Raw genomic sequence first — 12,660 nt, forward strand, 5'->3', positions numbered from 1 at the left:
CATGATACTTCTCGACATCTTTCATCTTAATAACGTTATCATGTTTTCCTTCTGTCTTCATAACGTAAAATCATTCTGCGCCTCCCTCCCCCCACCCGAAATAAGGGGTACTACCGATATGCTATCCTCGTTATGAGAAGCAGCATGGGTCAGTGGAAAGAGCCCGAGCTTTGGAGTCAGAGGTCAGGGGTTCAAATCCCAGCTCCGCCAACTGTCAGCTGTGTGACTTTGGGCAACTCACTTAACTTCTCTGTGCCTCAGAGACCTCATCTGTAAAATGGGGATTAAGACTGTGAGCCCCCCGTGGGACAACCTCATCACCTTGTAACCTCCCTAGTGCTTACAACAGTGCTTTGCACATAGTAAGCGCGTAATAAATGCCATTTTAAAAAAAAGGTTTTATCTTGGGAGTGTTTTCAGGGATACTATTTTTTGATATTTGGGATAGTAAAATTTAGACTGTTTAAATGTATTCTTATATAAAAATGATGTATCCACCCCCAGAGCTTAGAACACTGCCTGGCACATAGTAAACACTTAATATATACCATTGTTATTATTATTCATAAAAGTTAGCTTAATGATAGCTACTCACCAGTGGCTTTGGCTGTTGTTGCCTCATGACCATGAGTTCTCACCTACCAATTTATCAGTTACCACTTCTGAGCCCCAGTGTCAGAGTGTTATACCAGAGGCAGGAATACATGCCTGGCACATAGTAAGGACTTAATAAAATATGATCATTATTCATTCAGTCATATTTATTGAGCGCTTACTGTGTGCAGAACAGTGTACTAAGCACTTAATTAACTAGTCTCTTGGGGCACAGCGTGGCTCAGTGGAAAGAGCCTGGGCTTTGGAGTCTGAGGTCATGGGTTCAAATCCCAGTTCCGCCACTTGTCAGCTGTGAGGCTTTGGGCAAGTCACTTAACTTCTCTGTGCCTCAGTGACCTCATCTGTAAAAAGGGGATTAAGACTGTGAGCCCCCCCATGGGACAACCTGATCACCTAGTTACCTCCCCAGCGCTTAGAACAGTGCTTGGCACATAGTAAGTGCTTAATAAATGCCATTATGATTATTATTATTGTGTTACTCTGAAAGTGCTTCATTTCGGTTGTGATTTGGCTGCTAGTGGTACACAGTAAAGTTGGAGAGCGATTTTTGTATTGTCCGTAACAAATCAGTATTCGTCAAACTGTTGTCATCCAGCTCATTCAATTCATTCATTTTTATGAGCACTTACTGTGTGCAGAGCACTGTACTGAGCGCTTGGGAGAGTACAATATAACAGTAAACATACATTCCCTGCCCACAACCAGCCTAACCATCAATCCTGATAAGTGCAAATGATCAGGAAGGCGAGGTACCGATAAATACAATCTTCATATTTTAGCGATTGTTTTCTGTTTCCAATGTAGTTATTACTAAACTTGCTAATGAGGAGAAAAATGCACAGCTTTGACTCTCTTTTCCCCACCTGTCATTCAGTGGAGGTGCTAATGAACAGTGAAATGGCCAAAGGGAGAGAGGCTTAATGTTCTTTGGATAGAGATTTTCCTTATCAAAAAAATTGAAATCTCCTTTCCTTGTCAGTAAATTTATGTTTTATGCATAATATCTGCCGGGTCTCACATATTTGTAGAAGGCATTTTCGTCTCCATTTTTTTCCAGCCTTGCTACCTTATGGCCTTACTTATATAATAGTTATACTACATAGGCATACTCAAGTAAATTTGAGTAATGAGAATGTTTGTCATCAATCAGTTGTATTTATTGAGCAGTTACTATGTGCAGAACACTGCACTAAGCTCTTGGGAGAGTACAGAACCCAAGAACTGTCTTTGGAAGTCAGTTGAACTAAAGCTACCGAAACTTGAGGTAAAAGGAGATTATTACTCTCCCCTTTCCAGTTCCTTACCTTCTTAAATTAGAGCTCTCTTCACTGGTGTCACTTCATTCATTCACTCATTCAATGGTATTTATTGAGTGCTTACTGTGTGCAGAGCACTGTACTAAGCGCTTGGGACTTCCTTAACTGGACATTCTCTCTCATTACTTTATGGTTTATCAAGCATGGAAAAAATTAATATGAAATTTAGACTGTAAGCTTGTTGTGGGCAGGGGATGTGTCTGTTTATTGTTATATTGCACTCTCCCAAGTGCTTAGTACAGTGCTCTGCACACAAGAAGCACTCAGTAAGTACGACCGAAGAAGATTCACTATTGATAGTGGTGATTTCTCATTGATTAAATGCATAATGATAAAATACAATCAGCTGAGAGGGTATGTTCATCTCTCTATAGCCCACATAGCTTTAAATGAAATACATTTTAATCAGTCAATCAATCAATCGTATTTATTGAGTGCTTACTGTGTGCAGAGCACTGTACTAAGAGCTTGGGATGTACAAGTTGGCAATATATAGAGACAGTCCCTACCCAACAGTGGACTCACAGTCTAAAAGGGGGAGACAGAGAACAAAAACAAACATACTAACAAAATAAAACAAATAGAACAGATATGTACAAGTTAAATAAATAAATAGAGTAATAAATATGTACAAACATATATACAGGTGCTGTGGGGAAGGGAAGGAGGTAAGATGGGGGGATGGAGAGGGGGATGAGGGGGAGAGGAAGGAACGGGCTCAGTCTGGGAAGGCCTCCTGGAGGAGGTGAGCTCTCAGTAGGGCCATTTTAAAATGAGATACATTTTAATGTATCTCATACATCATGGCTAGTCTAGTTTTTGAAGCTTTAATGATTCAATCCATAGGACCAGAGACCACTAATTAAGGTCTTTTAACTATTTTCCCCTCACTTCCATTTTTGACTCCTACCAAGCTATAATGGAAACCCTTATCTTGGAGTTGGTCAGTGTTTAGCAAGTAATTATAATACAGATACCTACTTTAGAAGTTAAGCCTTTTTTAATTGAGGTATAAAACTAATAGAAAGTCTATCCCATGGTTTTGAACTCCCAGAACAGTTCAAAAGGGCTAGCACACAGATGCAACCAAGTCCCCTGGAATTATGGCCCAAGTTAATTCTGGTTCCGGGTGAACTTGTGCCACTCCATGCAACATCAGGATCAGACAGTTATGTCCCAGCCTAGGGCTCCGCTCAGGCTGGGCACAGGATGACAGGAGGGAAGGTAGTGCTGGAAATTTCTGGTCCGTGCAACTTTCCAACCCTCGGAATGTGTTTCCTCCCTCTAACCCTTTCTTCTTTTGGCAAACCCACTCCGTTATTTCCAATTTGCAAACAGTACCAGGTCGGGGTCTTGTTTTCTAACATTTAATAATAATATTAAATAACATTTAATAATAATAATAATCGCTCAATAAATGCGATTGATGATGATGATGATGATGATAGTCGAAATAATTACGGTATTTGTTAAACACTTGCTATGTGCCAGACACAGTACTGAGTGCTAGGGTAGACTCAAGTAAATTGGGTTGAGCACAGCTCCCATCCCACATGGGACTCACAGTCTTGATCCCCATTTTTCAGATGAAGTAACTGAGGCACAGAGGAAGTGAAGTGACTTTACCCAAGGTAACCCAGCAGTGGTGGAATTGGCATTCGAACCCAGGTCCTTCAGACTCCCGGTCCCGATCTATGCCTACGAGGCCATACTGCTTCCCTAACATTCGATGACATAATTGCAATATTACTCTAGTAGTATACAACAGAAGTCATCTTATTCTGGATTCCAAAGCATTTTGTTTTATTTTGTAATTCTAAACTCAGGATAATTAAAAAATATGTTTTCAGGAGATTGGCTTTTTCTGGAACCTGAAGTAGCTGGTCCTGATTTTTTTGGGGTCTAGAATGATTGATGCTTTTACTCTTCAGGTTTCTCTCTTCCTGAAGAGATGGCAGTAGATGGCAGTTCAGAGATATCTGTCAGTAATAAATTGAAGTGAAAAGAAATCTTTTTTTAGTTACAGAGTCTAAAATGATGAGAGGAGACAGTCACTTGTCATTTCTGCCCCACCTTCATTTTCTTTTAATAGTTCTATCTTCAGTTAAGATAGGATGGGCCTTATGCTTCTCAGATCTTATTTTATCTGAAATTATCATTTGATTTAACTGTTGGGCAAAAATGAAAATACAAATATGACATTTTGGGTAGGATTAGACCTGATGAATCCTTCAAACTACAGCTGCAATACCAAAGAAACCCAGAGGGTTGGCACCTGGGGAAACTTATTTTAATTTAATCTATTTCTTAAAATGTAATGGTCCTCATTGCAGCTATAGAAAAGACAACCCATACAGCTTGCTATATGGAAGACTTGTCTTTGGAAGTATAAGCCTCACGGATAAATTATTTTGTAATTGTGGGTTAGTTGGTATTAGGTGGTGATAGACCTTTCTTTATAGGTTTTTTGTGCTGTTTAGTGCATTTTAAACTGGGAAATGTCTTTTCATTCAGAATACCTGATTTCAAAGTCTTGCAAATCTCTTTCCTGTATCTTCCATGGTAATTTGAGTGTCGTGAAAAATAATAAGCATCCGTATGTTTGAAATCTGTGTTTTTGATCATTCAGGTCCTTGGTGGCCAATCTTGCTGCTGCCAATTGTTATAAAAAGGAAAAACATCTTGATTTGGAGAAGAACTGGAAGTTGGTAGAGAAAGCCAAGGTTTATTATATAGCAGTAAGTATGGTTTAATTTCAATTTGTGGGACTTATTTACCTATAACAGTGCTTGTCTCCTGTTTTGCAATACTCCTGCTGCACATGATGTATGCATAGTTAGAGCATATGTTGGGAGAGCTTTTATGGTGGAAAGTATGACCATCATATGGTAATTCCATTTGAATTGTTTACCTTCAGGTTTACATCTGTTTGGGTACATTGTAGATAGATGCTTTCTTGAACTGAGCACAGGGAGTCATAGTAAACTAACCTCTTAAGAGCTTTTGTAATAGTGCTGCAAATTTACATTTCACATTTTCAGGCAAATTGTTGTGAAGGATGCACGGATTATGTAGAAAAACACTATTAGCATAATTATTCACTGCAAACAGTTTGAGCTTATTTGCCTGAAAAATCTTAATTGCTATTTATTCCATAGTAATTACCACGACACCTTATAATTCAATATTTCAGAAACATTGATCATGACAAGTCTCTTGAATCTGGGCAGGGGAGCAGACTAGTATTTTAATGATGAAAGCTTCTGGATTGTGGTGTGGAAAATATTGGCAAAATTCAGTATCCTGATGAGTAGATGTATTGACGGCTTTTGTGAATTCTTATTGAATTAATCAACCGTCTTTACCCTGTTGGTAGAGATTGCATTCTGAATAAGTAGTCAGTGTGTTTACATCCTTATGCCGAGAGATGTGTCTGATCACAATTAGCCAGTGAATAAAGCACCTATGAAAGATGAAAAACACATAATATGCATATAATATGTGGTTTGGCGTCACAGCTGCTGCCATTCTGTTACCTGAGCTATGTGGGAACAGCTGTTAAAAGTGTAAAAAATTGATTATCCAGAGGAAACACATTCATTGAAAATAGTTATTTCTTTCAGCTAGTGTTAATGTCTCCTACAGCCTGTTAGTGTGCACTGCTGTAGGCTTTACATGCCTGTTATTGATTCTTGTGTATAGCCAGGCCTGCTTCTTTATAACTGTCAAACAAATACTGACACTTAGAAGGTTATGCAAAGGAAAAGCATCCTATAGCTGCTGCCATTTGTTTGAGAAACATTTCAGGAAGAAGTTTTTTGGGTTTTTTTGAAGTGTGCTCATTTTTAATGTAGTCTTTTAGTACATTTTCAAATAATTACCTCTTGACTGCTGAGTTTGATATTTATTTATATGATCTTGTAGTCAAGTTCTTTGGGGGACTAACTTGTCCTTTGAGGCAGCATTTGTGTGTGCGTGTGTGTGAGAGAGAGAGAGAGAGAGATACAAAAAAACGAAAAGTCCTTGTTCTTTGTAATTCAAGCCGCATTACTTGAATTGGCCACATTTGTGAGAATATTTTATGACTGAGATAACAGAGCTGCAAAGCCAACTAGAATTATTCATAATTCAGTGGAGAATTCATATGGAGAACTGAAGTGGATATTTAGAAATGGGATAGGGCTAAAGGGTTTAGTAATTACCTTAGGAAATCTTATTTGCAAAACGATTTCTATTGTAGGCATCTGTAGCATTGATTGAAATACTGTGCCTTGCAAAGATGGGTAATAATCATCATAAATAATATTCTCTCCGGTATGTAAATAGGTCACGACACAGTCGTTGTTTTTGAGGGTATTCGAGAACATTTTTACTCGGTGTACAGTTATTGCCAAAGGCAGTAGGTTGAATATCTTTGTCAGTGGTCCGAAAACCGGAGAGGGAAGCAGGTGCCACATTGAAGACTGAAAATAATATGAGCATTTGTTAGCACTTGAGTCCCATTTCAGAAGGAAAGACCTGGTGGGAACATGGGAGACTGGATGCAGTCTGGCTTTGCCCCATTCTGCTCACACAGGTTGGCAGGGCACATGTCGTAATCACCTCCTGCCAGGACTTTTCACAGAATATGGGACAATCCTGGAAACACAGAGTTTCTGGCAGCTGGACAACTGGGAGAAAGTACTCTTCAAAACACTTAGTATTTGGAAGGCGTTCTGCATGAAGCCAGGGCGTGAAAGTCAACCTCAGTTTGCAGGGGAAAATATCAGTGTGATTTTGGTCTCTCCAACATGAACAATGACATCTGGTATCCTCCTTGTAATATATTCAAGAATCCCCAGGAAGGGCACTAATGATGCCAGGAGTGATCGTCTCGTAAAGATGGAGTTAAAAAGTGGGAAGGGGCACGTTGAGCTTGGTAAAGGGAAGGGAAATAGAAATCCTGGAGACATCGAAAGAAAGGGCAATATGAAGAAGGAATGTGTAAATACCATGCATGGCATAATCATCCCAAAAGCTTTCCTTTGGAAGTCTTCCATAGATAATATATGTGGTCTGGCAGTAAAATGCCCCTTTGCCCTGAGTCTGTTGATTCTATGAAAAGACAATGAGTTATTAATACAGCCATATGTATAATGCCTTGCATATCAAAGCAAAAGCATCCAAAATGCTTTTTGGAGTTTACCTAATATCGCTGTTCAGCAGGTAATTAAATAGGAAGTTTTACACCACTCTTTCTCTACACTTATTCCTTTCCTTTTAGTTTTTTTAAGGACAGCACTTGCAGATTGACACTACTTGGTTGATTGATTCAGTGCTCCTTGGGGAATTCCATTGCCATTTTGGGGGTTTCTATATTCCTTGCCATTCTGTTTGCAATTTATTGTTTCCTAGTTAGGTCATGAGGAAGGATGAGATTTACCGTGAAAATTCTGAGGATTTCCTCAAATATAAACCGGGCTATACTTGTAAACTCAGGAATATAATGGAAATAGAAAACCTTGCCTAATCTCAGTTATTAAGGTGTGTATACACGCATTTTTCTAATTGCGTTGATTTCATACACTGTGTATTTTTATATTGCCTACATTTTGGCCATGCAAGGCTGGGGCTCAATAGTGGTTTTGTTGGTACAGTTATATGCTTTCAGGCAAGATTGTCTTCGAAAACAGAGGATTTATGTCAGCCGTGTGTAGTACTGCTCAAATAATATTCCTGAATCATATCATGTGGATTTCAGGTATTTTGCTTCCCAAAATGAGCTAATAATTATAACAGTGGGAGAGTTAACGAAGGGGCTCTTGTGCTGCTCTCCCATTATATATGGTTGTTCAGAAAAATCAATTTTATTGCCATTTGTGGCCACAGTTGCTGTGGTTTCCAGAGGGCTGATATTTTGGGGGTTGAAACGAATTGGTAAGGCACATTGCTTTTTTGAAAAACATGCTGTTTGTGCACTTATTAGAGGACTATGTCTCATGGGGTTTTAACCTCGCAGTGACACATAACCAATAGAAAACTCTTTGGGAACCTCAGGATACTAAAAGGCAGATTCTCAAATGACCATTGCTGTAAGTGCCAAAGTCATCACCAAGGGACTTTTCTGTGTACACAAGTCTTTTCGGTGTGGTGCTTCACACCATGAGTGAGTGTGAGTGTGTGTGTGTGTCTGTGTGTGTGTTGCGGAGGCCCCCAGCAGTGCCATTATCTTCTAATGTGAAGGACAGCACTCTCGTGAAGGTTCACTTGCTCTCCTCTTTTCACATTTATACTTTACTAGGCATCTCCCTCTCTAAATATAGACATTTTTTTGGAATGTAAATGAAAATCTCTACTAATTGCTCTTGGTTTCATAAATGCCTTTATAACATGAGTTTTTCCAGCAGTCCCCGAGCTTGTCACTCTTACAAAGCCATATTTCTGAGTATCCACCCTGGGTCCCCGCCAGCCATATCTGAAATGCCATGTTATTTCTGAAACTACTACTGTTCCAGGGGAGGGTGTAGCATTTCCGAGAAACATGTAAGAATTTCGGTAACACGTCCTGGACACAGAGGAAAATATCTACCTTATCATTTTGTTTCCGTAGTACCCACATTTTTGCAGATATGCTTGCCCTATTTTTTATAAGGAAATTCATCCATTCATTCAGTCGTATTTATGGAGCACTTACTGTGTATACTCTACTAAGCGCTTGGGCGAGTACAATATAACAATAAACAGACACATTCCCTGAAATGATAGGCATTGTTTTGTCTCTTCATCTACTAAATGTTTGACTGACATGGCACTTACATAAATATTGGAAATGGAGTAAAGTACATTGAATCACCACATTCTCCATTTTAGCATCATGTTACATGTTATGAAGATATACAATGAAACCTTACTCTGCCGTCTCACCATGTGTTTGCACGCACAGATGTCTTAATTGCTTTTCCCTAAGTAGGCTAGCTGGGAAAGCAGCTGACAGATACCTAGGTTAATATACTTTTTAAAAATTTTGGCAACCTAAGATCGAAGATAACCAGCTCTTTGATATGGTTTGATAGTGGTTCTTTTTGGAGAAACAATACATTTAGTTACTGCTGTCTGTCCTTCCCTTTCCCAAAAATTTGTCGGTAACCTAGTAAACCTAAAATAAAAGGTTATTTGTAAGTGTTCATCTTTAAATAATTGACAGAAGGACTGTCTGCCCCCCTGTCGCCCCCCACCCCACGCGCGCGCACACACACACACACACAGAGTAGACTCTAGATAGTCTTTATATTTCAGATCAACTTCTTCAGCACAGTAATTAACGGAGCTCAGCCATTGCTCCCTGTATCATGTGATTTTTAAGAAGAATACATGATTAGAGCACTTACACAGCCAATCTAGCTGCAGCAGCTCGGGCAGGAACAGCAGTGCCATTTTTCACAAAGAAAATGTTGAACAGGAGCCAAATGTTTGGTGGCAGTCTGTTGCTAGGAAATCAAGGTCCTGAGGCGATTAATGACAAAGCAAGCAATAACAAGAAGGCAGAATTACAGATTTAAAAGAGAAAAAAGTGGTTGGTGTTATAATTACCCAAAGAAATCCGCACTCATTAAATTGGCTGTTTTTATGATTGACTTTAATTGGAGGTTAGCTGAGATATTTAGCTCCTTTCCCACCCCTTTAAACACACACATGCACATAATCTGTAGAACTGCAGACTTGTTTTTCTAAGCATTGAGAGGCGCTTGCCCTGTAATTTGATCCCCACTGACAGATGCATTTTCTATGCTGCCATTTTGAATTAACCTATTGTGGAACAATTTTCTTCAGCCCTGTTGAATAAAACATCCAGTCTGATTACCTTCGATGGATTTGATAGAGTAAAAGAATGTACTTCTAGCTGAAGTAGACTGTTTCCAAGGAGTTCGCTGATTTGAACTGTGCCAACAAGTACCCGAAAGATTTTTAAAGGTTTGTAGCGGTAGAAGGCTGGGGGAGGGGGCGAGGGAACGGGACTCGATTTTAGTAATTTTAAGTGTATGCAACTAAGGCAGAGTACTATTGCCCTAGCAGACAGTGCTGCTTCCTGGAAGAGTGACGTTCAGATAGGTAAGTTAAATCTTAGGAGACTGAATCATCATTTGCACCCTCAGCATGCCGAAGATTCGTGCTGAACTCAGAGTAACAGAAATAAACATATTCTTGTTGTCCCCTCTGTCTTCAGAAAGACTTGATTGAATTCAAACACCCAGAAGTGAAAGAATATTCATAAGAGATATTCATCTTTCCAATCGGTTTGTCTCTGGGGAAAAAAAATTATGGCTGCCAAGTCTTGTATATTATTAGGGGCGAAGAAGCAGAAAAGCCGATGCTTAAATTTTCCAGTGTTTTGCGAGGCGTACAAGAGCGAAGCAAAGACCACCTATTTCTCTTACGCCACCAGGGAGAGCATCGTGATCCTTTTACTCTGTAAAAGCTGAAGTGCACAGCTACACGATTCCATAGCACCCCAGATTTCTAATCAAACTCTGAAACAATAGAACCAGGCGTATTCTATCTGACAATACACATGCTGCTAATCAGATGCCAATGCCAAGCTGTCTACTTGGTTAAATACCCAACTTCCTCAAGGCATGAAGGCAGCTGCTATTACTATGGTCAAATTTGGTAGCTCATTCTAGTTTTACACCTCTTGGGGCTAACAAGCTAAGGTTAATTTAGAGTACCCCAAGCATTTCACTTTATATATATTTTTTTAGGTTTTGGAATTAAAATGATAAAACCTCATTATTACGCTGAAGACCTTCTATAAGTTTTGCATTTGGTAGATACCCACAGCGCTAAGCTCAGCATGCAGTTTTCAGTGATGTCATGGTTGTAATTGCATTCTGGAGAAAATCAGCATGAATTCCAGAGTTGCCTACCTGTTATACCATGTATCAATGGTAAAAACTGTTCAGTTAACTGGGTGAATATAATGATAAGCCCCTAACTAACACCAGGGGGAGAACACCACAGACAATAAATCATTACTGATCTCACTTTCTTGCGCAGAGATAACCCCGTGAAGGACGAAGTATTTGGCTTTTTTTTCCCCAGCTGAAACTGCCTTAGGGAACTTGAGAAAATTTCTATGAAAATCTGTGATCACAAGACCCGCTATATAATGGAAATAGGAGTGAAAGCCAACCTACCCCAGTGAATGGAATAGGAAATGGATAGAAGCAATTCAATGATGCTTATTTTTATTCTAATTCTCAACTTATTTCTAAAGAGCTAACATTCGAGGACAAGTGGTTTTACCATATAAAGCTATGGTAATATTCGAAAAACCCATTTGGAAGCAATGACTCTGAATATTTCAGCATTTTTCTACTAAGGAGTAGTTCTTAAATTTTGAAAACTCATCTTCATACATATCTTTGAGAGGCTTTTCTGTTAAGAATGAGATGAGAGGTTCGCAGTTAGTGCTTGTATAGACAAAGAAAGGAAAAAGTTCCAGGTTTTTAGGTACCTAAATTGTTGGCAGAAACTTAAGAAATCCCTTAAAAATGAAATAGGCGTTAATGTAAATAAATGAATTACAGAACTATACATAAGTACCATAGGGCTGGGCAAGGGGCAGGAATAAAGGGAGTGAGTCGGTGATGCAGAAGGAAGTGAGAGAAGAGGAAGAGAAGAGGTTTAGTCAGGGAAGACCTCTTGTAGGAGCTGTGCCTTCAATAAGGCTTTGAAGCAGGGGAGAGTAATTGTCGGATGTGAGGAGGAGAGGGCATTCCAGGCCAGAGGCAGGATTTAGAAATAGAATAGAAATAGACGCCTTCACCATACGTCTTCTGGCTTCAGGTAACCTTGACTCCTCCGTTTTCTTAGGAAAGGAAAAGATTCTGGGTCCATGTGCCAACTTTGGAATTTAGCCGATGGCTCTAAAACTTAGAACAGAGTTACCTTGCAATTCCTTGTGAAGCTGTTACTACAAGAAAAAAAATCAATTTCGGGAATTAGCGCCAAAGAACACTCCCATCAAAGTGTACATACAGAATCCGTGTCTGACATCGGATTACTGACTTGATGTGTTTCATCCCTTCACTTTTTACATTACATGTTAATGAGAATTGTACTTTCCAAGCACTTAGTACAGTGCTCTGCACAGAGTAAGTGCTCAATAAATATGATTGAATGAAGTGATTTTTAAAATTAATTTTTAATGTGATATAAAGTCAAAATTAATTTTAGATATTGAAAAAACGCCCCTCCTCATTCTTTGAGAATCCTTTCTCAAAGTGAGGCCCAGTGGGCAGCAAAATGGGGAGTGGTTGCCTGGAGAGTTCAGAAACTAGTTGAGGGAGCCAAATGGGGATAGAAAAGAGTAAAGCAGTAGTGGTTGTAGTAGTAGTAGCCACCATAGTAGTAGTATTTATTAAGTGCCTACAGTATGCATAACACAGTACTAAGCACTGGGAAGGAATTTTCAGGTGGGAATTAACTATCCCTTGGGAGGCTCATAATCTAAAAGGGCTAAATAGGGGCAAGGTGGAGCTTATTTTGAGATTCCTCCTTGGGTTTGGGTGGCTCCCTGGGCAAAGCACCTCTTTTCAGTAGACAACGTCTAGCCTGTCCTCTCAAAAAACAGATTTTAAGCTCCTTGAGGGCACATATCTTAGAGAAGCAGCGTGGCTTAGTGGAAAGAGTATGGGCTTGGGAGTCAGGTCATGAGTTCTTATCCGGACTCCACCACTTATCAGCTGTG

General features: G+C 39.4%; 1 protein-coding gene across 2 annotated transcripts in view; it reads left to right on the plus strand.

Moving 5' to 3' along the window:
• Window positions 1–12,660, plus strand: part of ADK (adenosine kinase) — a 580,063-nt gene that overhangs the window by 297,544 nt on the left and 269,859 nt on the right. For both annotated transcript variants that reach the window (XM_038744078.1, XM_038744079.1), the window contains exon 6: window positions 4,561–4,669. In XM_038744078.1, coding sequence (XP_038600006.1) covers window positions 4,561–4,669 — 109 coding nt within the window. The remainder of the gene's footprint in view (window positions 1–4,560; window positions 4,670–12,660) is intronic.

Source organism: Tachyglossus aculeatus, chromosome 3 (assembly GCF_015852505.1).
Source record: "Tachyglossus aculeatus isolate mTacAcu1 chromosome 3, mTacAcu1.pri, whole genome shotgun sequence".
In the NCBI taxonomy this organism is placed as follows: domain Eukaryota; kingdom Metazoa; phylum Chordata; class Mammalia; order Monotremata; family Tachyglossidae; genus Tachyglossus; species Tachyglossus aculeatus.